The sequence below is a fragment of the Chrysemys picta genome, chromosome 6 (assembly GCF_011386835.1).
Source record: "Chrysemys picta bellii isolate R12L10 chromosome 6, ASM1138683v2, whole genome shotgun sequence".
NCBI lineage: Eukaryota > Metazoa > Chordata > Testudines > Emydidae > Chrysemys > Chrysemys picta.
This window is the reverse complement of record NC_088796.1, coordinates 59,468,295-59,495,683: the sequence shown is the minus strand read 5'-3', so window position 1 is coordinate 59,495,683 and position 27,389 is coordinate 59,468,295. Positions and strand designations below refer to the sequence as shown.

Genomic DNA, 27,389 nt, shown 5'->3' with positions numbered 1-27,389 from the left:
AGGGCAAAATACTGTCTTTCTTCACTATTGTAAGGAAAGCAGTTTCTAGAGCTGCATTTTTTCCCCATTATTACAGCAAACAAACAAGAAGGCCTTTTATTCAAGATACGCTGTTCTCCCCACTTTCATAACAGAAAATGATGGTTATTGTACTTGCTTGCAGTTGGCAATAAACTTTAAATGCCCTCTTTTAGTTTTAGGATATTCACTTATAATATAATACATCATATAAAAGAAAAGGACTATTCAAAAATTACAAAGGGAGATCTTGAATTAATGGTAGATAAAGTAGCATTTTAAAATGTCTAAATTTCCTGATGAACAGTGGGATTTTACTTTCACAGATGAATTTAATGTGTTAATCCTAAACTTAAATTAAATGATTCATTACTACATTCAGCTCTCTTATAAATTAGGTCTCATTATCATTTTAGGTCATTTAAAGAGTTTTCTCCCTGAATTGAAACCTGTATCTCCTTACGACTCAGTTTTGTGCAGATAAGAATAAGACTTCTTATGCTTAAGATTACAGTGATAAATGCTATAAAATACATGATGACTGCAAAAGCAACTATAGCAAGATATTCTAAAGCAAAGGAGAAAAAGTTGGAAGCACTGAATATAGGTGATCTGCTTGATTAGAGTTATAATTTTGCAGTTTGTGCACAATTCCCACAACACAAATTTTAAAACCAAGGCTAAGATTGTCAAAACATTGAACTCATTGGGAGCTACTGTATGCTCCACTTTTGAAAAATCATGCCACTTACTTGGGTGTCTAAATATAGACTGCAAAACCTAATTTTAGGTACCCAATTTTGAAAAATTTTGTCAACATATTTAATAGAACTCCCAAATGTCATTGACCAAATAATGCTTGAATTTTTGCAAATGAAGTTTCATGTTCTTGTTTATTATATTTTTTAAACACAATATCTGAAATGCCTGGGAAAAACATAGACATTTGTATGTCATTCAAAATTATAAACATTAGAATTAAGTTCAACAGGTGATGAACGGACTTGTATAACTGTCCCGATTTGCTTCCCCTTCCCATTCTTCAGTAAATACTGATATTATTCTAGATCCATAAACTAAACAACTTGACATATTCTTTCAACTTTACTAACTTGCTTTAATGAGAATGAGCTTGAAGATGTTGCAAGCTCTCTTGATAGTTTGAAGTCTTGTTTTTTCTGAATATATTTTCATCTTTTCATCTTTCCCACAGCTGCTATTAAGGAACTTTATCCGCATGAAGCGTTGTGTCATGGTGCTCATAAATGCTGCCTACTATGTTAACAGTTGCTTTGACTGGGATTCGCCCCAAAGGAGTCTGGCTGCTTTTGTGGTATGATCATCCTGTAACACTTCATATACTTATTAATTACCTTTGGTAATCATAGTTGTGTGTTTGTGTAGCTACAGTTAAAGTTAATGTCAAAGTTGCCATGCTAAAATCCAGTCCTCAGAATGGCTGTATGCATTCTGGCTGAAATTGGACTTGCTGTACCCAGGTGTCTCAGTCATGGAACATTTTTTTACATTTACATTTCAAAAACAATTTTAAAATTGCATATGTGCAAAGAAGGAAAAGCTTACATAGTTTATACTTAAATTTGCACTTGTCTAAATAAAACTAGTTTGATATAACAAAAACACAGTTTTGTAAACTGTGGACCGGACCCTAGTCATCTTACCCTCACAAATAGCCGCATTGACTTCAGTTTGTTCAATTTGCTGAATATGGCACAATTAGTCTATAAATTGTTTTTAATGATTTTGGTACTTTGAAATGAAAATGGATCAAAACAGTGAGGTGGCAAAGCTTTCATAAGAATTTTTAGTACACCTCAGCAATATGAAATATACATTACCAATGGGATCAACTCCTTCATTTTTTAACAAAAAATTATACTTTTAAAATCTTGCATCTGAAGAAGTGAGGTTCTTACCCACGAAAGCTTATGCTCCCAGTACTTCTGTTAGTCTCAAAGGTGCCACAGGACCCTCTGTTACTTTTAAAATTGTTTTTTTAAAAAGGGAGCATCCCTAAACACCAATAGCATCTATTTAGATAAAATTTAATCAGCCACTTAAATTGCAGTTTTTAAAAATCACCAGATACCAAATTCTGGCCATAGTTCTGCATCTAGTGATCCCATGAAACTTACTCATGCTTGTCAAAACTGGAAAATACAAAGTTAAAACTCAACATTTACTAAGGGGACACAATTTGTGTGCCTTTTTTGTTTGTTTTCATTTTACGGTACATGAGCTGCCAATAGGTGGCCAGATTCACTGATTGGGTTCTGCTGGTGAGAAGACCAGCTGTAGCAATAGTCGCATGTGCACACACTTTTTTTGAGGGGCTTGGAACCATATGTTGCAACTCACAAAGTGGGAAGAGCTGCTTGTGGCATCTTGGAGCTGCACTGAATTAATGTATCTTCCAGGGAGCATCTGCTAGCAGGGCTCCTTTCATATGATGGCTAAAATGTAAAGTTATTCCCTGGCAGAGGACAGCAGCAGTACCACTACACCTGGAAGGTGAATTCTTCCTTGGTTGCAGCTTCTACCAGAGGTGGAGGGGGCTTCAGCTGTGCCCCAAGGTGTGATTGTAACACAAATAGTCAGTCTGACTTTGAACTCCTTGGCTGTTTTTGGCTTATTCTGCTATCTAAAATAATTTAAATGTTCTTTTTAGTACTTCATTGTTTCAGAGTTCAGAATGATAAAACTTTATTAGGATAATGCACATTTCTCCATAAGGCTCTGTCCTATCCAATATAAGTTCTTATATCCCACTTGTTGTCATAGTACCTGAGCCCTCTCCAGTAGTGCATTAAGTATCATGACCACATCTGTCATGTGTTGATTGTTCTCTCATCCTCTCCTCAAAGGGAGAGATGTGCGCAATGGAGTGTCTTGTGTTGATAAAAGTTTTTGTTGTTTTTATTCATTCATTCATTTATTGAATAAGTATGCCTGTTGCTATGGGTTTACATTAGAGATGTCAAGGTCAAATAAATGTGCCTTGCACTTGGAGCAAAAGCAGGTTTATGATGATCCTTAGTTCCTGGGGTTGTTCATTACATAGTCTCAGACCACCTCTGGTCTGAGGTCCTGTCTCCTGCACAGACAAGCTTAACTCCTACTGTTGAGAGTTCCATTGTGCCACAGAAGCGAAGTTGTTGACTACTATCTTGGTCCTTTAGACAGTCTGTTAGGTACCCTCTGCATGGGAAATGGAGCGCTTTGAAGATAAGGACCGAGACCTTGAACTTGATTTGCAATTCTATGGAAAGCCAGTGTAGAGAGTGGAGGACAGGTTTGATATGCTCACAGTAGCTTGTGTTGCAGAGGAGACGTGCTGCAGCATTTTGTACTAGTTGTATTGCTATTAGGATTAATACATACACATTTGTTCAGTTCTCCTTTTGACATGGAACTCCCTTTTAATATCAGTAGAAGACAGGAAAGTGGAGTGATATCTTGCTTTGTGGGTCATTGCTAGAGTCTATTTCGCTTGCCAGTCTTTCTCATGGAGCACTGCTGTCACCATTAAATCTTAACAGAACCAAATTCTGTATGACCAGAAGAAATCTTAGCAAGCAGCTGAGACTAGATAAATACAGATATTTTATTTTAGTGTCATAATAAATATACTTTTTAACACTAGCTATTGTAAATTACAGTAAAAACATATTTCTGGTTATATAGTAATATACTTTCTTTTCTATTCACCAACACGACTCTTTCTTCTTCACAGAAGAGAATTGGTTCATAATTAGATTGAATTTAGGAACAGATGTTGAGAAGCTGTACCAATTTCAGTGTTGTGACTTTAAATGTGTTGTGGTCCTGCCCTGCAGAAGAGGGGATCAGCTATGGCTGCTATTTTGGAGTCTCTCTTTCTGAGAAGCAAATCCCTATGGGTGTTTGTGAAGCATTTAAAGCTTTTTTCTCCCTCGGTTTCAAAAAGCATTTGTAATGTTGCCTGTCATAAAATAGACATTTGTTGCTTAAACCAAATCTATAAGAATTTCAAAAAGGGATTGCAGGGCTGTGGAGTTTTCATTTCAAGATGGTGGCTGGGATTTTCACAGCTTCCTTGGGTCCCTGCAAAATCTTGCACAGCGTTGTGAAAGCATGATTTATTTCAGTTGGCGGTATTGTGTTGTCTTGTGCTAAGGTTGTGCCAGAATTCAACACTCCCTTTGGAAATCAATTTTATAATAATTCTTACCTGATGTATATCACTTTTCAGCTTCAAAATCCTTTACAAACCATAGCCCTTAGAGGACTTCCAAAGATCATAGAATGAGTCAGTATCAGAATCACAACAGGGATTAAAAATAGGGTTTTCCAGATTCCCAGCTCCATGTGCAGACAAGAAAATGTTTTATTATAAAAGTTTAAAATTAACATTCAGCCTTCTCCATAAAACCAACACCAATCCTTTTAGAAGACAACAGCAAAAACCCAACATGGAGTTTCTGGACCAAGCTGTGTTTGTTAGACAGGGTTAAAATAAAGATTCTGAACAATTTTACAAAAGTGAAATACTGTAGATATGATTTTTCACATCATAATCCACAAGCGTCTCATGTGAATAACCAAAAGTTTTTTTAAAAAATCACAAATACCCATTCTTTCCACCTTCTCCTCTTTCTTCCCCCAACACTCTCTCTCGTGCGCTTGCAGAGGACTAGCTTAGGTTTCACAAATTTAGAAATGGAGTCAGAACTTTAATTATGAAGTTAAAGGTACACCACTGAGAAATAGACTTTAGAATGGAAACACATGCAGACTCTTAATTAATATTACGATGCTATAATAAGCTACAGGTATTCACTCTGGGCTTTTTGCACATTGAAGTATTCACTGGGGCACTTTTCAAAGTCAGTAGGTTTAATAGTAAACACTTAAAATTTTATCAGCCATAATACTCATCTCAGAGAATTCAAAAGTTTTCAGTGGATGCTTTCTGATTGCTTATGCGCCACATCTGAGTTGCTTGTTGAACTTTAGAATGTGATGATAGTATGAAAAAGACTTTGTAAAATTGTCATCATGGAATTCTCTGTTTATTTTTTTCCCTCAAGAATTTCCAATAATATTTGCTCCGTTTGTAAGTAAGAATACATTTTGTCTAACTCCCAGTTTTACAAATTCTGGGATCTGTAAGTCAAGCTTGAGGCATTCTGGCTCATGCAACACCTATACTAAATATTTTCCAGGTTTCTCTTTCACTTTTGAGTACCATTATTTTCAATGGGAGTTCAGGGATTTAGCTCACTCTTTTTTTTTAGCCGTGCCTCAATATCTCACAATAAATATAACAATACTGGAGAAACACTTTATTTTTGAACAGACAATACTATACAAGCTCTTATTCAAAAATGTAGCATTTAAATTAATAAGGCAGTGCCTCTGAATATCCCATTTATGTATAAGCAACTCATAAAAAATAACTTTCTTTGAGTGCTTGCTCAAGTCCATTCCTTGTTAAGTGTGTGTGTGCCAAGTGCACTGTTGCCAGAGATTTTTCTCTCAGTGGTATCCGTCAGGTCAGCTCTAGCTCCCTCTAGAGCCGCATGCTCGTGTGCTGGTATAAGGGGTGCTGCCGGCCATGCTCTCAGTTCCTTCTTTCCACCTGTGATAGTTGCTGGAACGACAGTCTTGCTTCGGCAAGACTTCTTCCCAGTGTTTTTTGGACTCTAACTCTTAGTTTATCATAGTTTAGTCTATATTCTTATTGTAATTAGTGTAGGTCTATATATTTAGTGTAAATAGATAGTCCCTATCATCAAGGACGTCTTTGCCCCAAGGGAAGAGGATGTCATGGTCTCTGGGCTTCAAACTTCATGCCTCCTCTGGCAAACCTATGCCTATGAGCGACACACACTCTAGCTGTTAGAAGTGTTCACATGAGGGACAATTGCCAGATCTATATAGACTTTAGACCCCACACTAAAAAAGATCGAGACATCAGGTTGAAGGCTATCCACCATCAGACCCACTTCAGCTGAGCTGCTCCGATTTGGCACCAAGCACTTCGGCATTAATGTGAAGTGCTCCTCCGGCACTGAGCTCTTCTGGAAACTGTTCACCATCTCTGGTGCTGAGGAAGAAACACAAAAAGCAGTGCACCTGTTACCCGGGGTTCTTTCAACCCAAAGCTCTTGGTAACTTTTACTCTGTGCGAGGTGGCATTAGGAAATAAATCAGGGGAGACACAGCAGTCCGACCAATAAATGGCTGGCACAAACAGGACAGCACAAGAGTGCTTTCAATTAAAGCTAAACTTTACTTAATCTCCAGCACTTACACACATCTGCAACAGGCTAGTAAAACACCCCCAACCCTTGATAATTACCAAAGCTGAGTGTGGCTCTCGAGTGACACAGCGTCAGGCTTCCGGTGGCCAACTCTTCCGTCTGCCGGTGGGGACCGCAAGATGTATCCTGAGGGAGAGTCCAAACGAGTCCCAAAAGAGTCCAACTACCTCAAACTGTTTCCCCTTATTTATACATTAGTAATAGAATGACATGTCCCTTAATGAAAACTTGTTAATTAAGCAGTTTCAATGGTCAAGCAAGAGGTTCCTTCTGATTATTGATTAACCAGGTGTGGATTTTTCCAGAGTTTGTAGCCTTGAGGCCCCAATAGACATTCCTGGGGCACATCCTGCTCTTCTAAAATGCATGTATCAGCAACTTAAACACAATTCTTATCAGGAAGGACGCGGGGTCAAGCTGCCCTTTCTGTGGCACCCAAAACCCCCCTCCCCTCCTGCCTTGGTCAAGCTGAAACTGCTGACTAGGCTGCTTTTAGCAATAAGCCATAGTGGTTTCAGGCACTTTACTGGTTTGCCAAAATCTCCCTGTACACGCCAACAGAGGGTACTCGCTGGTGCACCAAAAGGACAAGCTGGGGGAAAGCAATGCAGTGAGACCCATGCTGAGCCACTCTTCCACTCCCGGCCCCATGATGGCACCGTCGACTCCGCCTAGAGCATTGAGTTCAGTGCAGTGCCTTCCCCGACATCTGGAAGTCACTGTGGCACCAGCAGTCTGACTATCCCGTTAACACCGGATCCTTTTCAAGCATTCAGGGATTTACTGTCTCTCCTGATACCCTGCCCCCCCCCCAACTCCAATGCCAGCTCTGATGATCAGAAACAGATAGGAACAAGGAGCTTCGAGCTCCTTCCTGGTACCTTTGGAGATGGTCAGGATGATGTGATTAGGTCCTGCTTGCCTCTCAGTCTGCCGCCAGTCCCCATACCACTGACACCACATAGAAGAAGAGGTGGGTATCGCTTTGCTGTGGTCTCCAAGAGAGGGCTCCTCTTCTGAGTCTGAAGGGGAATCCTATGCACAACCTAAGGGTCACCACCAGTTCCCCCCCTATTCGCCATGGGATTTTGATGCCGATCCCTGCACCGGCACTGGCCAGCAGGTCACTGGCCAATACAGTGGCTTTATTGGAACCCCTGGGGTTTCTCCAGTACTGGATCTTCCTCCCATCGCTCTTACTCAGTGGTTTCCGAGAAGCGGGTTACTGCTCCTTCCCACTCGGCACCAGACCCTGACTCCAGTACTGACCCCAGTACCGACGTAAAGGATATGGCTCCTGTGGACATTGTTGAGGCTGAGGAAGAGGAAGAGCCCCTCCTCTGGTGTAAGCCTCCTTGTCCTCCTCCTCCCCAGACGAGGCTATAGCAGGAACCAGTAGCCTGCTTCCACAGGATAACTTTAGGGCCCATCAAGACCTCCTCAAATGGGTAGCAGTAAACCTGGTGCTTAAAGAAATCACACAGTCTTATCGATATTCTGGCTGCAGCAGTTCCCTTCAAGATGGCCTTACCCATCACTTAGGCTCTGAAACGTCTGGTCAAGGCCCTGTGGCAAATGCTTTCTTCTCTTTCCCCCCACCTCAAAGAGGGCAGAAAAGAAGTATTATGTGCCAGTGAGCAGATTCAAATACCTATACTCACACTCCCCTACAGGATCTCTGTTTGTGGCACCAGTCAATGAGAGGGACATGCAGGGCCAGTTGAGAGCTAACCCCCAAACAGAGATGCCAAGAAACTGGACCTTTTTGGAAGAAAGGTTTATTCGACAGATAGCCTTCGACTACGTATCTCTAACCAGCAAGCTTTGCTGGGGAGATAGAACTATAATTTGTGACTAAATTTCTGCCCCAAGATTCAAGGCAGAAATTCATTGCCCTGTAGGAAGAGAGTAAGAATGTGGCCAGGACCTTTCTCCAGGCAGCTCTGGATGCAGCTGACTTGGCAGCCAGGACAATAGCCTTCACTGTCACCATGAGGCATTGTTCCTGGCTTCAGTCGTCTGGACTTCCTCACTAGATCCAACAATCCATCCAGGACCTCTCCTTTGAAGGCTTCTCTTTATTCTTGGAGCAGGCGGACACAAGACTTCACGGCTTAAAGGACTCAAGGGCCCCCTCCGATCCTTGGGCCTTTATGCTGTCGGCTTCCAGGAAGCACTTCAGGCCCCAACAGCCTCCTCGTTTCTCGGTTCCTCCAAGAGAGGATCCCTATAAAAGAAAAGGGAGAGGTTATAAGTGGTGCCATCCACTCCCGTCCACCTCAGCCTCCCAGCCAGAGTCTCAGAGATGTGTGGTAGTAGTAGAAGCCTTCCTCAGATGGCAAGGCATCCAGGTCTACCCATACCTTGACGACTGGCTGAACAAAGGTCAGTAAGAGACTCATGTGTGGGCCAGCATCAGCATGACCAAAGCCACCTTCTAAGCCCTGGGTGTGCTGATAAACACTCAAAAGTCGACTCTTGTCCCAGTTCAGAGACTAGAATTTATTGGGGAAATGCTTGACTCAATCCAGGCCAGAGCCTTCCTTCCGAAGGCCCAATTTCAGACTATGTCAGACCTGATATCCAAGGTCATGGTACACCCAATTACAACTACTCAAGTTTGCCTCAAGCTACTGGGGCACATGACTGCATGTACTTTCATGATCCAGCATGCAAGGCTGAATCTCAGGCCTCTACAGATGTGGCTGGCGTCAGTTTACCCCACGAACAGACACCACTTAGACTCTGTGCTCACTGTTCCTCCCCTGGTCCTTCCTTCCATGGACTTGTGGACAGACCTGGGATTGGAAACGATGGGGGTGTCCTCTGTTGCCCCTCAACTGTCAGTGTCCTTCATTTCAGGTGAGTCAGACCTAGGCTGGGGAGCCCATCTTGACTGCTTCAGAGCCTGTGGTCCCAAGAACTCTCCCTGCACTCTGAGTTCCCTGACGTTTATGTGTAGCTTGCCAAGCGTTCCTCCTCTAGGTCTCAGGCAAGGCGGTGCAAATTCTGACAGACAATACCCAGCCATGTTCTATATCAACAAACAGGGAGATGCTTTATCCTCAGCTCTGTATCAGGAGGCCATCCTTCTGTGGGAATTCTATGTGGAGCACTCCATCCACCTGGAGGTGTCACATTTTCCAGGAGCCCTGAACGCACTGGTGGATTACCTCAGCAGTTCCTTTTCCTCTCACCACGAGTGGTCTCTTTACTTGGAGATAGCCAGATTCATCTTCCAAAGGTGGGGGTCTCCCCACATAGACCTGTTCGTGACCAAGCAGAACCAGAACTGCCATCAGTTTTGCTCGCTGCGCAGGCACAGTCCAGGCTCCTCCTCTGATGCCTTCCTGCAGAGGCTTTATGCTTTTCCCCAATCTCTCGAGTTCACAAGGTCCTCCTGAATATCCAGCGGGACAAGGCGAGAGTTATTCTTATAGCCCCAGTATGGCTGCGGAAACACTGGTTCGGCACACTGCTGGTCCTTTCAGTAGCACCTCTTCTTCTGCTCCCACTCTGTCCGGATCTGATCTCAGAAGACCAGGGCAGGCTGCCTCCCTTCACCTAATGGCATGGATGCTACATGGCTGAACCTGGAGGAGTAGGCTTGTGCAAAGCAAGTTCGTTGGGTCTTGCTAGGCAGTAGGAAACAGTCCACTTGGGCTACCTACCTGGCCAAATGGAAATGCTTTTTGATGTGGGTGTTCCAGCGAGGGCTCTCTCCAGTTCGTTTCTCCCTACAGGCTATCTTGGACTACTTGCTCCATCTAAAGCAGCAAGATCTGATCCTTGTATCTATCAAGCTGCACTTAGCAGCGATCTCATCCTTCCACCCGCCAGTGAACGATGGGTCAATATTCTCCCATGAGATGACAGTCTGATTTCACAAGGATCTGGAGAGGCTTGACCTGCAGATCCGTGAGGATTTAAACCTGATCCCTCCATGGGATTTAAACCCGGTCCTGTCAAGGTTAATGGGTCCTCCATTCAAACCGCTAGCATCATGCCCTCTGCTACTTCTCTCTTGGAAGGTTGCCTTTCAGTGGTAATCACCTCAGCCAGAAGGGTCTCTAAAATCAGGGCCTGTATGTAAGAACCACCATACACTGTGTTCTTCAAGGACAAGATCCAATTGTGCCCCCACCCAGCTTTCCTAAGGTGGTTTCAAAATTCCATAGGGCTATTTTTCTGCATGTCTTCTTCTCAAAGCCTCACAAGAACTCTGAGGAGCGGTGGCTTCACTCATTATACATTAGATGTGCCCTTGCCTTTCATATTGAGAGGACTAAATCCTTTCACAAATCCACGCAACTCTTTGTAGCAGTAGCAGAAAGGATGAAAGGGCTTCCAGTATCAGCCCAGAGGATTTCCTCCTCCTCCACCACCTGTATTCGGACTTGGTATGAGCAGGTGAATGTCACACCTCCGACCATCCTAACCACTTACTCCACAAGAGCTCAGGCCTCTTCAGCAACAGTCCTTGCACAAATCCCACTCCAACACATCTGCAGGGCAGCAACTTGGTCATTGGTGCGTACCTTTGCTTCCCAGTATGCCATCGCTCAACAGGTTTGAGATGAGACCAGGTTTGGAAGAGCAGTGTTGCAGTCCGTATGTCCATGAACTCTGAGCCCACCCCCTGGAGTACTGCTTTTGAGTCACCTAACATGGAATGGACATGAGCAACACAATTTGAAGAACAGCAGTTACAGAAGGTTAGTAACCATTTTTTGTCTGATTACAATGCTATGCCTTTGGATCTGAAATATCAGTAGATTTGAAATTGATAAAGTTCTCCCACTGTCCTACCAATATTTGTTCTTTTCCAACTGTTAAAGGCAAAACACAAAAATAATGTCAAATTAATGTTACAGTTCTAAAATGGCCCTGTTGTGCCTAGGTATTGGACCTAGAATGTATGATCTCTTTCTGTACTTGTTCTTCTCTAACACCCAGGCAAAAAGGAAGTAAGCAGAACACAGAGTAGGAGCCTTCACTTTAAATTTCCTAGCTTTTCTATATTTAAGACAGACCTTTAGCATTATTTCAACAGATTTCTTAAGTTTAGTAATTAATACATTATGTTTTATGCTTTAAGAATTGTACTACAGTCATATACTATGCAAAAGTGGCAAGGTTTCTCTTTGGAGTAATCTACTGTAGGCAATGAAATGTCTACTAAATTGGGCCTAATTTACATCAGCCTCTTGACCAGACATTTGTGTTCTTGTGGATGTCAGTGGGTGCAATATGGGGAGGGGGGAGTGTACACTGTCTCTTTCCAGTACTGTCATTTCTCATTGTAATGAGCACAAAAATAATTGGACAACTGAGCTATCAGTAAAAGGACACACTTCAGCATGAGTCAATGAATTATTTTACAGGACAAACTTTAATCTTTAAATGTGATTGTAGATAATTTGTGCTACCATCTGTCCATTTTGAATTGTTTTAGCCTTTTCAGTCGTTATGCAGTAAGTGCTGCTGTGTTTAACATTAACATTTGATATTTTACACATTTAATTTCTGTACTGCTACGTCGTCCTTCGGGAGCTGAGCTCTAGTGCTACATGAGAGAGACAAAGTATTGATCAGTTAACATTTCAGCTACATTTATGTATGTCGCAAAATTAATGAAAATGCCAGACAAAAATGTCAGAGTGCACAAAAAGGTAGAATTTAAATTTGGTAGTTTAATGAAAAGTTTAAGATGTGCATTATCAAAAATGTCCCCTTGCCTTTAAAGTAAAATTCATAACTAAAGGAAACCACATATTATACTTAGAGGAACATTGAACATGAAATATAATATTATTATCCTCTAAGTATTTGGAGTCCCAGAATGGCCTGAATAAAGCACTTTAATTCCCAGTTTGAATGTTTTACTCTTACTCATAAAATAAACTTGTTTCCTTTCTCATTCGGAAGACTAGAGCCACCATCACCCTAAGAAAGATATAGACAAATATGGAGAGTCCAGAGGAGAGCAACAAAAATGATAAAAAGTTTGAAAACCTGACATATGAGGAAAGGTTAAAAAAAAAAACCACAGAGCATGATTAGTCTTGAGAAAAGAAGACAAAGTATGAGACCTGATAAGTCTTCAGATACGTTGAGGGCTGTTATAAAGTTCTGCATGGCCACTGAAAATAGGACCAGAAGTAATGGACTTGATCTGCAACAAGGGAGATTTTAGGTTAGATATTATAAAGTTTTTTCTAACTATGAGGATAGTTAAGCACTGGAACAGGCTCCAAGAGAGGTTGTGGAATCCCCATCACTGGAGGCTTTTAAGAATAGGTTAGATAAACACCTATCAGGGATAGGCTAAGGTATACTTAGTCCTGCCTCAGTTTCTCAAGGTCCCTTCCAGTTCTACGTTTCTATGATTCCATGATCACCTCCACTTTCCACTGCACAGTGAAAGGAAGGTTTTCTATGCACTTATCCTCCTCTTCCTCTTCTGATTCCCCATACCTTTGTATATGTCAGACAAGGGGAATTGTTCTTTCTTGAACTTTTAAACTGCGATTAAATGTTACGTTCGATTTACGTCATTGTTCAGATCCATTTCACCTTTCCTTTTTCTTCCAACATCACACAATTGGTGTGTATTAATGGCATAATGACTTCCTGAGAAGAGCAGGACCTTCATGAAGTGTTAGTCCTCTCGGACTTAGTCAATGAAGTAGCAATGTTATAACGCTATTTAATAGAAAAGAAGATAGAAAAAGGAGATAGACTTTAGAACAGGGAATAAGAAATTAGAAATAAGTGTATTATGTTATCTCAACTGACATGACACATTTTGTTAATTCCCCCCCCCCCCCCCCCCCCCAAAAAATAATGCCCACTACAGCATTTTCAATGGTTGCTTTTGTAAAAGTAGTTTTCTATTTGGGAAGAGAGATGGTTGATGTATCAACAGAAGTGCACATTTCTCTCTTGTTTTTGCTTTACAAATACATAATAGAATTTTGTGGCTGAATTTAATGGTCAGTTGATGTTTCCATTATCAATCCAATTTTTGAGGGCCTATTATATAAATAACTTCAAATCACATTGGCTAAATCTGTGTATAGAAGTCTGCAAAATTGGAAGGAAATTATTTGTAGAAAAATATTTTTTTTGACACACTTTGATTTAGAGATTGGCACCTCACTCCCATCCCCCACCCCCAAAAAAACCAGATTCCCTCTTGCAAGCCTCTTGTGTAAAAACTGATTGGAAGGGGCACTGTCAAGGTGGTTGATAATGCAACCTACTGTAGCCTGAAAATAACTTTTTTTTTAAAAAGTTCCTGTTGATGACAAGACTATCGGCTTTCAAAAGAGAATTCTGCAAAAGCAGAGTGATACAGTGGTGACAGACACAGGTGATGGATTCATTTATGACAGCATGCACATGCATGTCCAACAGTCTCTCAGCTCTGCCAGCTTCATCCTTATCATAAGGAAAGGGAAGGAAATCACAAGAATCAGCTTCTTCCTTTTTTTAAAGCATATAGAACCCACTGTCGTCTAAATCCTGTTCATGGCTTCAGAAGACTCTGCAAAATTGATGTGGTCCTGCAGAATTTTAGGCAGAATTTTAGGTGTTTGCAGCACAGCTGGCTGAAAGTTGTGACTTTCAGTTTTAAAGAAGTTTTGACTTTTCAAAGTTTGGTTTGGTTTTGAATCAATCAAAACCAGTTGTTCCCTAATTTATCTTAAACTAGAAATTCCAACACATGGTATTTCCAAAACGAAATGTGCTGCCCTGGACCAGGAACTGTTGTGTGAAATGGACATTCAGATCCATTTAACTGCTGCTGTGGCATGTTGAAGGTCAATTTAATTCAGCAGTTGCCAAGGCTCCCAGAGGCTGTGGCTCCTGGGCAGACCTGCCATGTGATCCCATGGCTTCCAGACTCCTGGGCCAGGTTGAGTTTGGAGAACTAGTCTGTGCACCACTCTGGGTTTGGGGGAGAGGAACTTACAGAGCTGGTAGATCCTGGTGGATCTGTGACTGAGGATCCATCAGCCATTCTCAACTACAGAAAGGAAACATCGCAACAGGAGTAGCTGTTGTAACCCTGAGTCTTCAAGTGCAACTGTGGAAGGTTTCTGCTGCCATTCCTTGGCAGAGGGGAGGATTCCTTCACTCCAGTCCACTCCGATCTCTAGCTCACAGACTATCCACTCAGGCTCTGTGTTGCGTCCCAGCCTTTGGCCCATTGTGCATGTACATGGCTGTAATACAAACCAAACTAGAACAGTATTTGTAAGCTTAGGCCTGTTGGCTTTAATTAACTTTTTTATATTTATTAATATCGCCTCCCCCCTTTAATTTGTGTACAGTCATTACAAAACCAGTTGTATTGTATGCTAAATTAATGGAAATTATATACAGAAACAGGATTTAGACGCTTTTAAACTTTTGATGTACCAGAAAATCATAAAAATAGGATATTCAGTATTAAGGTTACAATTCTATTGCTAATGTACCTCATTGAATCTATCTATCTATCTATCTAAGCTTATATCTACATAGTCACCTTGTATCGGGGGCTGCAGAATAGTGGGTGATATTATTAGCTACAATACCTGAACATAATGGGAAGAATTAAGGACAGAAAAGCTGGTTTCATTCTGAATATGCTAAGATTTGATGATTTTAAAACATTTTGTATTATAATGTATTTTACATAATGATAATTAAACATGTTTTCTCATAGTCACTTTTTCCCTACTAATCCATAACATCATTATTTCAGCACATTATTTCAGTATGACTAACTGTACTGGTGTTCATTTGCTTTTATTTATGTTGATAAATAAAGCCAAAATGAATATCTTAGGTAACCATTGTTACAGTCTGCATGATATGGCACATGCACCAGGTGTTTTGGGGGAGAGGTCAATGGTATATGCTCCCTTTCCAAAGGTGGCACAATTGGGGCAGACAGACAGTTTGACAATTAACTTCCCACTTTGGAGACAGCAAGAGGATGACCTTTTGGTGGCCTTCTTTTTAAAAGAAATAGCAGAACTGTCATGGAGAAGGTATGGTCCATTCTCTGTACCTCTAAAGACAGCAGGATATTGGAGTGAAGGCAGATGCAGCCCATCCATCCCCCTTCTCATCTCCCCTTCTTCCCTCCCTCCACCCACCCCCGGTCTGCTTTGGAACCTGCGGATTATTAAGTGTGCAGTTAGATGATAGGCTGTGGGTGGCTTGTTCTACCCTAGAGATGGCTGGTTCTCGCTGATTGACAAGCTTTCCCTTATCTCTTGACAACTTTGCTTTCTTCTGCATAAGATGGACTTTCTATCATTAAAAGTTTAATTTTTATTTCAGTTGGAATAAGCTCAAAATAAAATTGCTTTATGCAGTTTAAGAAAATGTTATGTATCAGCATGCCAGGTTTGACTACAGATAGAAAAATATTGCTCCATTTGTTTGTTTTAGTCAGAGGGACTTTCTCATAAAAGGAAAACACTAGTGTAGAAAGAGTTCCTTTGATTAGTACAAGATAGATATAATATTGCTGTGTTAAGAGTATTACAAAGGCTCTGTTTTAGTATCATACGGACAAGATAATAAGGTATATAGTAAAGCTAGGGAACACCTGAGAAATTTATAGATCATAAAGCCCAAAGGAAACCACTGTGATCATCTATTCTGACCTCCTGTATAACGCTGGCCATGGGACTTCCCTGAATTAATTCCTGTTTGAACTATAACACTTGAACTATATTTTGTTGTTTGAACTATAACATCTTTGAGAAAAGCATCCAATCTTGATTAAAAAAATTACCAGCAATAAAGAATCTACCACAACCCTGGTAAATTGCTCCAATACTTAATTACCCTCACTGTTAAAAATGTGTTCCTTATTTCTAGACTGAATTTATCTAGCTTCAGTTTCCAACCATTGGATCTTTTTAAACCTGTGTCTGCTAGATTAAAGTTTATGTATATCAGTTTCATTTTGTTTTTAAAATGTAAGCAGACTTTTGCTGGCATATTACTAGCATAATGTTAAGATGGGATTTTTTTTGTTTTGTTTTCAAGAGCAAGCTGTTTTCCATATTTAAGGGACTAGAATTATGCCTCTTTCATGAGGAAAATGGTTACCTTGATGCTTCTCTGAGCTATCCATCCACATTGTTCCCCCCCCCCCCTTCTTTTCAGATCTTCAAGAGCTGCCTTGTGTGGACCCCAGACAGCAGCTGCAATTCTTATTGACAAGGCTTCATTAAACAGATTGCAGTCTAGGCAGGGTATTTACTTAAATTCCTTAATTACGAGCCAAACTGGTGGTCTGGCAAAGTCATACAGGAGAGTGCTAACACTAACTTTGGGTTCCCTGTCTGTAGTCAGTGGTGAATACTGAGTACATACCGTGCCCAGTCTTATAGACTAACATCTTATACTGGTTACAGCATTGTAAAGAGCAATAAAGAGTGCCTTTAAACTCCTTTTTGTTTAGTAGGATTACAGCAAACAATATCACCTATACAGTTTTTCAATACATAGAACTAGTTTTGTTAGACAGCTACAGCTGTGTTGAATATGTATTGAGTGTCAAGTTTAAGTGATTCATCTTCCATAAGAGGAAAAAATTGCAATTGACCTTGAAGTAAAATGTCTATATTCAGCAAATGGTTACAAGTCTTACAAGAAATCATTTTATTAGTTTAAAATGAAAACAGTGTTAGATTGAGAACTATTTTGAAGTCTGTCTCTGATATGGTACTACAGTTTCTGTTTGGAACTAGGAATGTACGATTTATTTCTAGTCCATTTTTAGATTTTTACTTATTTTGACTGACATAGTTCTGGAATAACTATCAATTATGCAGTGGAGATAACTCAGTTTAGTGATCAGTAACGTGATCTTAGATAAAGAACATAAGATTGGCCTTACTGAGTCAGACCAATGGTCTATCTAGCCCAGTATCCTGTCTTCTGACAGATGCTTCAGAGGGAATGAGCAGAATAGGACAATTTATCAAGTGATCCCATCCCCTGTCGTCCAGTCTCAGCATCTGACACTGAGTTAGAGACATTCTGAGCAATGGGGTTGCGTCTCTGCATCCCAAAGAAGGATTAATAAGTGTAAGGCAAGTTATTGCATGTAATACAGAATGGATTTTCTTCTTACTAGATTTTTCTGTTGCTTTACAGATCTTTAAAACTTAGATATTTCCATGAATAACATCAGAATTACCGCAATGCTAAAGTTACAGGATGTGCACTGCTTTCCTAGAAATAGGCACACTAAAGTTTATTACCTATTCTGCAAAAGCAAAAATTTAGTTTTGTTTATACAGGGCCGGCACAACCCATTAGGCGACCTAGGCGGTCGCCTAAGGCGCTAACATTTGGGGGGTGGCGACTGCGGCGGCCGGATCTTCGGCTACCCCCGGCGGCGGTGGCATTTCGGGGGTGGGACCTTCTGCCGCCTCTGTCAGGGGCGGGACCTTCTGCCACCTAGGGGGGCAAAAAACTGGCGGCGCTCCTGTGGTTATATAAGATAAACACCCCATCCCCCCAATATCTATCATTATCTCTGCAAAGTTGAGTGTTGTTAACTGGTATTATGCACTTGGAACTTCTTGGGTAATTAGTACAGAGCACTGACTGTATAGTAGACATGATTTTCTCTCCATAAACATATAGTAGTCATGGTTAGGCATGCCTGTATTTGGATTCTAATTGACTAGCCTCTTTAACTACACACTGTTCATTAATGGCAGACATAGACATTTCTTTACTCTATTAAAAAAAAACTAGCAAAGAAAAAATTCTAAAGTGAATGAAACCAATTATATTTGGTTACACTGCATATATTTTTGCATCTGTCACTACAACAAATGATATAGCACATTGAGGAAATGCATTTGAGTCACTGTTAACATATACCACTGTGATCCTCCACATGCAATAAACTTCTTTTGAAGGCTCATCATCACTTCAGAGGTAAACGTGTAAAGCTGAAGGCAAATCTGTAGTTTAACAACAGTAGCATTGAATGAACCTGGGCTTCTTTCTTAATAGTTTTTGTCATGCCACACATTTATATTCTTATGAAGCATATCTTCTACCTTCTTCTGCTATGAGATTCTCACTTCGGTGTTATTCTCCTCTTAATATCAGCTTGTGTTAACATTTTTCTTCTCTCTCTTGGGGGCTCCACTCTTTCATGTGTACTTACCTTTATCAGGGAGGGAGAATCTCCTTTTTCTCACTCTTTCACTTTCTGTAAGGTTTGTTCAGTGGCTCTCTCCTTCTTACCTCTAACAGGTTACAGGATAGCTTAGGTAGCAGCATTCTATAAACCTCATTTTCTCCCTCTCTGCTAAGGAAGTTGAGCAGCTCCCATTCCACCATCCCTCATCATTAAGTCCACTTCTGATGCCCTTATTGTTTGTGCTCTTCCATTTGCTGTGCCTAAGACCCAGTGGAGTGAACACCAAATGGAATGTTTCCCGCAACAGTATAGAACAGCATGAGCATCAGTCGCAAACCAGAAGACAGAGGCTTACTCAGGCCCATTTTAAACCCCATTTCTAGGAGCCACAAACCTTTAAATCGCCAGGGAAGACACATTTATTGTAATTTAAAATAAGCAATTTCCTTAACAGATGTAAAGGATGGTATAATGCATACCGGTAATTATTATTTAAGCCTCCTTGGTAAAGTATATATTATCAGTTTCTGCTTGAGATATAATATTAAGTTTAATTGTTTGTCCTTAAAGAAGCGCTAATGCTAGAAGATACTGTATCCCTTTAAGATGACTGAAGGATTAAAAATAGGCATTTTTAATATTTGCTGCCCTCTTAATTACTTGCTTAATGCACCACTGTTAGCAAAGGGATTATGAGTTAATAAAAATGTCATAGTATTAGTATATGAAACACAATATAATTTTCCCAAGATAATGATTAACAGCATAAGTCCATATTTACAACACTCTTTGCATTCAGTCCCTAAATGCCTTTGATTTTCATCTTTTAGAAAGTACTTTTACACCAGAAATTTTAAATATTTTAGAGAAATTATTTTTTTTTAAAACAGCTAATTAATTTAACCATTTTAGATTTCTAAATTTTATATTTTAAATGTTTTCTATTGTGTTTCTATGTATAATTGATTTAAAATTATAATTCTATCTAAATAGTGGCTTTTAAAAATATATTAAAGCAAAGTTATGATAAAACATTAACATATTACATTGTACATTACTTCTTACTTATTTAGAATTGGATTAATATTAAAAAAAACCTGGCTAAAGGTTCTGGCTTGCTGGCTGGAGAGCTCTCCTCTGTGTATGCTAAAAAGGGTGACCACATTTCTAAATACCTATCCTATTTTTGGTGCTTCCCTTGTGTACCTACTGCATGTGAAATAGTTACTAACATAAAGCAACTTCAGTAAAACACAGAAAATCTATTTGTCATCACACTCTATTAGAGCAGTTGGAAAATGAAATTAAGAAGCTTTTAGATAATTATTACATATTCGTTCTGCTCACGCAGAAGGATGGTTTATTTTGCTCTCTTACAACATCTCTTGCTTTGTTCCAAAGCTGCGGCTAACTGTTGGTATGTATCTTTATATCATCAGAATGAATGAGATATATCTGTATAAATTATTGATTCACTTGAACATACCTTACTAATTCAGAGCTGAAAACCCTGGCAGCCCCGTCTAATAGAATGATATAACTGAACAGAATGAAGTTACCTACCACAGCAACAATTGCCCACAGCGGGTCAAATGCCTTCTTGCCTTTCTACCTGAACACCTGCAAATTGAGCTGTATCCCATTCAGAGTTTTAAGAACAGCTCCATTGTCACAGGAAGTAGAGTTTGTTTCTGAGAGAAAATTATGCCAGTTCTACTTCTGAATGAATGACAAGTCTGTTATTACTCAAGGGATATTAGGCCTCACTGCTTTTTTGAGAAAACAAATTTGCTGTAACTTTATCCGTAGTTTAGTACTGAATGGGTGCAAATAGACTCTACATTGTATGGATAGAAGAAAAAAAATAGGGATTTGTTAAAGCCATAAAAGGGATGTGTAACCATTATATTTCCGAAGGAGGCCTTATCAGAGGCATAGGTTATAAGGGGAAATATTTTGGTTACAGCCTTAGCATTAAACACCTGTTTTGAATTTAACTTAAAAGTAGGTTGAAGAAGGAAGGTTTTTGTCTAAATTGTGCATATGGTGAACTTACAGGTTTCCTGAAAGTAAATATGCAGGTTGTCTTTGACTTAGAGCTTAGCCAGTCAAGGATTACAATAAAGACCATATTAAAGTAATTCTTCATGAGGTTAAGCTTAGATATGGACCTAGTTACTTTTTTTTATTTTCCCCAATAAATGGATAAAGTTCATGGGTTGTTCTTATAGTCTATGCTTTTGCAAAATAAATAAACGGTTAAATTACTTAAGTAAAGTTTTCCCTTTATTGGTTTATTACTAGTTAACCGTTTGATATGAAATAGTAACATTAGTTGTCCATAAGCTTTATCTTGTTTTATTGGAAAAGTACAGCACTTGCAAAACAGTGCCGGAGTCATTGTACAAGCTGGTCAACTTCAGTCAACACAGTGTTTTTATCACAGCACAACTCATTTTTTATGATTGTGTAGTTGATCAGTGCCTTGAATTCTGATTAGATAATAAGAAATCCACAGGCCATGTTCACTTGTTCAAACCATTTGCACAAGTTTGACCTTAGTAATTTGCAAAGTTTAAAGTTAAGCGTTTAGTTAATGTGGTTCCTGATCAGCCAGCAGCTGTCATTATTGAGTGACAATGTAGTTAATCCCCTGTCCCTCTCGCCACTCTTAAGTGCAGAACACGTCACCTACATGCATGCTCCCAATCCCTGTTGAGAGCAGGGATTGAGAATCTGACCCCAGGATTTGAACCTGAATCTGTTGCTTAGTTAATGTGTCTCACTATATCTAGATAACTGAGTTGCCCTTCTGTTGCTTTATTCAAAATTTCGTATATCTTCATTTATTCCCCAATTGTAAGACAGATGGAATTTGTTTTGAAAATTGGGACTATCCCTCCAATGAGAGAGAGTTAAAGATCATACGTGAAAATACTAATTTAAAATCAGATATCTAAACTTGATGGGACCAAGGCTTAAGATAATGTGGGTCACTCAAGGTCATAGATTCAAATGAAATCAGTAGCAAGCTCTGAGTTGGGTAAAGGGGGAAGTGATAGAGGGTTGTTTCTGAAATAGCAATCCACAAGGAGTGGAACTACAGTGCACATACAGGGCAAAAAGGGTACATGAAATGGATGAGCATTTCAGGGTGGAAATAAATCCCATACGCTTATTTTGGTTTATCTTCTGATGACGTTTTTAACTCATTACTTTGGCGGTACTGTCATTTGCCAGTTGGGAAGGGTTATGTCAGTCTCTTTGTTGTGGGAAGGGTTATGTGAGGTCCTTTCCCAGATATCCTCTCAGCAGGCTGGTGACATTATGCTGCACGGCTCCTTGGTTGGCATTCATACCATGTTACCCAGACATCCACTCCACTTCTACTTTCTAGAATTAAAAAAAGAAAGAAAGAAAAAGAAGAAACATTGTCCAACTCAAAAGAAGGATCAGAAATGCCTTTAAACAAGCTGCCTGAGCTCTAAAATGTAGTTATGAACTAATGAAATGCTGTTGTCTGGCAATGACAGACTTGGCACATCTTTGAGACCATTTTAAGGCCTGTATGGTTGATCTAACACCCTCACCCATCTCTAAAGTACAGTACTGTATGGTTGTTCATGATGCATCTAGCCCTGGTGACTTAATCTCTGTTTTTTAGAGCTAATGGTTGAATACAAACTATAAATTGTTTGACAGATTATGTTGGGGGTTGGAGGGAGGGGGTTCAGTGTTCACCTTTATGACAGTTGCATTTTTTTAAGATAATGTGGTTTAAAAATCATTTTAAGTTACCCAGCCCGAATAGTAGAAATGAGATATTGAATTCACAAACAAAAGCTTTATTGGTTTATGACAAGTAATCCATCTTTTTGCATTAGTGCAGCAATTCTGCACCAGATTATTTTTCACGATTGATAATTTGTGAGTCATATATTTGTTATCTATTCTTTTATGGGTTTTTAAATAGTGAATCATGCCAAAGGTCAGAGAGCTTTCATAAAGAAAATGTTTTTATTTATTTATTTTATGTTGGTTTTCTAAACAAGTCTGTGAATGTTTCAGAAAACATAACAAAAGAAAGAATGATACTATTGTTCCTGCTAGAGAGAAACTATGTGTGGGAGATAATGTTATAACAGTAATTTTTAGTCAGAGTGCACATCGAGTGCCAGGACAATGGGGAAGCATAAGTAGAATCCCACTATATTTAAAAAAAAAAAAAAAAAAAGCAATAGCAGATTTAGAGAAATACTGTTTTATCTTTAAAATGTATATATTTTCAACATATTTTTCACTGAATTAGGAATAAATACTTACATTTAAAACTAGTTTTGTTGTTTTTATTTTTTTTCTTACTGGAAGCATTATTTTAGCCAATTTTGGATGATATGACCATGTGCCATTATACACATGTGTACCCCCCACCCCACCCTTTTAGGGAAATTCAGTTTTCCTCATAAAATCTGATCAGGAAATATATCTCAATACCTCAGTATTATTGTATGTGCTAAAATAAGGCTCAATATTTGTATGTTTGTTGGCTCCACACAAGTAATTGATAAAAGTTGGACATACGATTTAAATTTTAATTTGCCGAATCAGACAGGTAATAACTTTTTTCCTTATTCATGTTTCTCTATAACCCATGAACACAGGCACTAACTAACTGTGATGCCATTACAAATTTTGTTAAATGAATAAAATATGAAAACGTTAAATCAGTGGGAAAGGTAACTTAAAATAATTTACAGACTGCTTTATAGGAGGTATAAGGTATTTTTAAAGAAATTAAATATTAATTTAAGGGCAAATTTGTTATGAACATACTTTCACAGTTTATATGGTTCTCTCTTCAACATCTATTAAAATGTTCTCTGTACAGTTTAATTATAGTGAGACATTTCTAATAAAAATGATTCATGATTATCTCCTTAATTAAAATTGAATTGAGCTCATTTAATTGTGATGTAATTATATTATTTTATACAGTTAAATCTCATAAAAATAAAATCAACAATTGCGCTTTTTCAGTTTTAAAAAGGGGAAAAGAATAGTTATTTGATTTTCAGATAGTGAACAGATTATTCAAATTTTCATCAGAAAATTGTGACTAATTCAGGATTTAATTTTGTCAAACTGCTATTGTTTCAGTATTTCATTTTAAAATCAGTTACAATATTCAGTAGTATCAATAGAATTGATCTTCAGTCATTTATAATGAAAGCAATAAAGTTATGCATTTTCTTTTAATACTTTAGCTTTCATCAGTACTGACCTTTTTCTCTGATTAACACATTATTTCTTATTTTATTCAAATTAATATAGCTTATAATTAATGTTAGTATAAATAATAATTCATCCTGACTTCATTTCAGAAATTCAGTTTAACCAGTGTGCTTAGTCTTACATGATATTTCAAATAAAGGGTTTGTTTGTTCTCAGCTGGGCAAGTAGTTATGAAGTTTGAAATTAATATATATAAGTGAAGGAGTGTCTTAATATTTATACCTAAATAGTTATACAACAGTTTGGAGAGAAAAACAAAATATTATTTATTTTCAAATAATCCTAATTATGACACTTGTAATTATATTAAAATATATTTAATTGTACTTGTGACAAGTTGATGTGCTCTAGTCACTGTGGATATAAAAATGTATCCTTAAATACAAAAGTACTGAATTATAGTGGTCTCTGTCTTTTGTCCATTTTATACTACTTTGGAAAATGTATCCGATGGTAAAAGGGAACGGGGAGTCCAATGTCACACAGTCATTTTGCCTTTTGAAAAAGTCACAACATCCTTGGATTAAAATCCCTGGCTTGTCTGAATATTAATTAATTTAATGAAAAAAGACTATGTATTGCTTTTTTATTCTTGTAGTGTCCACAGCGTGTTAAGCACATACACGTAGAAAGATGTGGTTCTTGTCCTGAAGAATTCGTAATCTGAGGGCCTGATCCTGCAAATACACTTTATTCTGTTTAAATTAATGAGACTTTTTCCATAAATAAAGCTACTCACATGTGTAAATGTTTGCAGGATCAGGCCTTCATAAGACAAGCTAGCAGCATACAAAGGGTACAAGAAATAGAAATTAAAATATATATTTAAAATAAATTACAATTCCCAAATATTTTTTAATAATCTTAAACAAATCTGTTGGGAAAAGATGAATGTTTAAGCTTTTTATAAATAATTTCTCATATGATGATACCCTGCTGAATTTAAGGGACCTATTTTATCATTTATTTTATACTGGTGGTTTAGTTTCAAGAAATATTTAATATGATACATATATTTCTTGTCTAGATGCTTGTTAGTGGCTTGGGAGACCAAAACCATGACTGTGACCTTTCAATAGTTATGAATGTCAAAATAATTTAAAATAATTCGATTTCTGAAATATAGCAGAAGGATTTAGCTGGTATTTACTTTTATGGTAGCAGAAAAAGTTAAACATAGAAAACAATTCCATATAGATAGAAAGAAAAATATTGGCATCATTGTAGGAATTAGATATTCTCAAAAACTAGTTAACTGTGAAAATCTCTAAGAATTTGAATATAATGTTTTTTCTGTATAATGTATATTGCTTATCTTACACATAACTAAGCTTTTGGTTTGTCTGTAGATAAAGTAAATGCTGCAGTTGTTTGTACGTTCATCATGATTTTATATCCCAGTTGAATGTCATTCTCCACTCAAGCCTGTAGGTAGCACCCTTGCACCACAAAACAATCAGTCTTTGTAGAGACATTTATTTAGGTTGGGAAGTCTTTACCAGTGCAGACCTCCTAAATGTAGCTAATATTATTTGCATAATTTCCAGACTTTGAGGACAATCTGGGTTCTTAAAACAGAAGCCTAAAGATTGTGTATTAAATTGTTTGGCCACATGATTCACTTTTTCTCTGTGATGAATTGTCTTTTCTCTGTGACCTGCTGGACATAGGGCACAGCAGAATAGTCCAGTGTGTAACTTGGAATCTTGAAGATATAATGACCTTTTGTCTAAAAAGTAATAATTTGTTGCCATTGAGATATTGATAAATCTGTGGAATTCTTCAAAAACTCTAGATAACATTTTCTTCCCTATGTTACCAGTTGTATAACACTTGCTTTATTTTTAACTCACTAATGAGGTAAACAAACTTTCTGATCAGTGTGTATAATCTTTTAATCTTGCTTCTCTTCATCCTCTTCACTATGGACTTGATCCAACGCCTGTTCAGATCAATAGATTTCTTTCCATTGGCTTGAATGGGAGCTGGATTAGTCCCTATGAGGCTGGTCCTGTGACTTGCTAACTATTTCCTGTGTGGTGGTCGAGTGCCCTCAGTTCCCATTGAAATCAGCACCTTACAGGTTCAGGCTTTCCGTGAGTGACCACTGCTGATATGGTGGATAGTAGCCATTAGTGTTTCTGTTTTAATAAATGCAATGAAACTTCAAAACACTTGTTTGTTCAACACTTTAAAGTCAACAATGTAAGAAAATATAAAAATTCTAATTTTTAAATCCTCTATTGTTAAATACACCACATATTATTTTCAGAGTTTGTGGCCCAAATGGTAAACTGTGTTGAAGTGAGCCGTTGCTACTACCTGTTCCTCCATTTTCTACATCCTTATTAAGTAGCACTCTGCTTCCCAAAATGATAGCTTCTTGTTCCTTCCTGAGATGCTGTTGCATTATGCCCCTCATTAATATATACATCAGAGAACATTTTATCATACTAATCAGTAATCATGGCTTACTGGATAAAAATGTTAATCTTTGTTCTACTTTATTAATAATTATAAAGCATTGAGAAAAATACTGTTTTGAAGTTTTATTGTATTTATTGTAACTTGCCACTAAGAAAGGTGGGCTTTAATGATTGCATTAGTTTCCTTTTATTTATTTAGTTTTTGGCTAACTTATGACAGCTGTGAATGTAAAATTCATTGAAATTCACTAAGCGAGGTTCAAAAAACTTTAAAAGCCTTTATTAATGTGTATTTTTATTATTCCTTTGTCAGTGTGCTGCACCATGGGATATTTGAGAAGGGAACACTGCACATTTGAGAGAGCCTTGTATGAACAAGCTGTTTTCTAATCCTATTATCTGCACATTTGTGCGTATACTAGAACATGCAAAGTCAGATGCAGGTGGGAGGGAGCTAACCTTTGACTCACTGCAGCAGCAAAAATATTTAAGACTATCAGCATGAGAGTTTTCAGCCTTTCATTGTCTCTCTAGAATAGACTGTATCTTTATCATGTAGGAAAGACACACAGATAGCCTCTCTACGCACACTGCACCACTGTGTGCATGGATTTTTATAAAACACGAACCTTCTAATTTTCTAAATTGTAAAGGGAATCCAGCCACAAAAGAAACTGAGAAGAATGCTTTTTTGATTAAATCTTGTTCCTGTGTGAATGCAGTAAGGCTAACAAGAAGAGCTTACTGGGTCTTGAAGACCCTGCTTCAATTTGCAGTGTCAGTAGCCAAGTTAGAACTGCAGCTGGTATTCACAGCAAATGTTTCTATCTTGACTAGTTAGACAAGGGAGTCATTTTCCAACATGGTGGTCCCCAGGGAAAGAAAAAAGTACCAAAAGAGGGATTCTTAATGACTGAGCTCTGTCAACAGAAACACAAACTGGTGGAGAGTAGAGGGAAATAAATTTAGTGTGTGGAAAGGAGGCTTTTATATCTATAGATCATGAAATCTGTTGGTTTTTTTTAGCGGCACTTGCTTTTCTTTTTGAAAGTTCCCCTATTCATGCCATCACAATAATGCATATTTCTTTTTTTGTGTCTCCTGTTTTACATGCAAGTCATACATAGATCTTAATTTGCATAATGACAA

General features: G+C 38.4%; 1 protein-coding gene across 10 annotated transcripts in view; it reads left to right on the top strand.

The window, feature by feature from the left end:
* Positions 1-27,389, top strand: part of MCTP1 (multiple C2 and transmembrane domain containing 1) — a 473,721-nt gene that overhangs the window by 329,374 nt on the left and 116,958 nt on the right. For all 10 annotated transcript variants that reach the window (XR_010588809.1, XR_010588810.1, XM_008172983.4 and 7 more), the window contains one exon: positions 1,232-1,351. Coding sequence is in view for 8 of the 10 variants with exons in the window: in XM_008172983.4 (XP_008171205.1) it covers positions 1,232-1,351 (120 nt within the window). In the remaining 2 variants the exon portion in view is untranslated. The remainder of the gene's footprint in view (positions 1-1,231; positions 1,352-27,389) is intronic.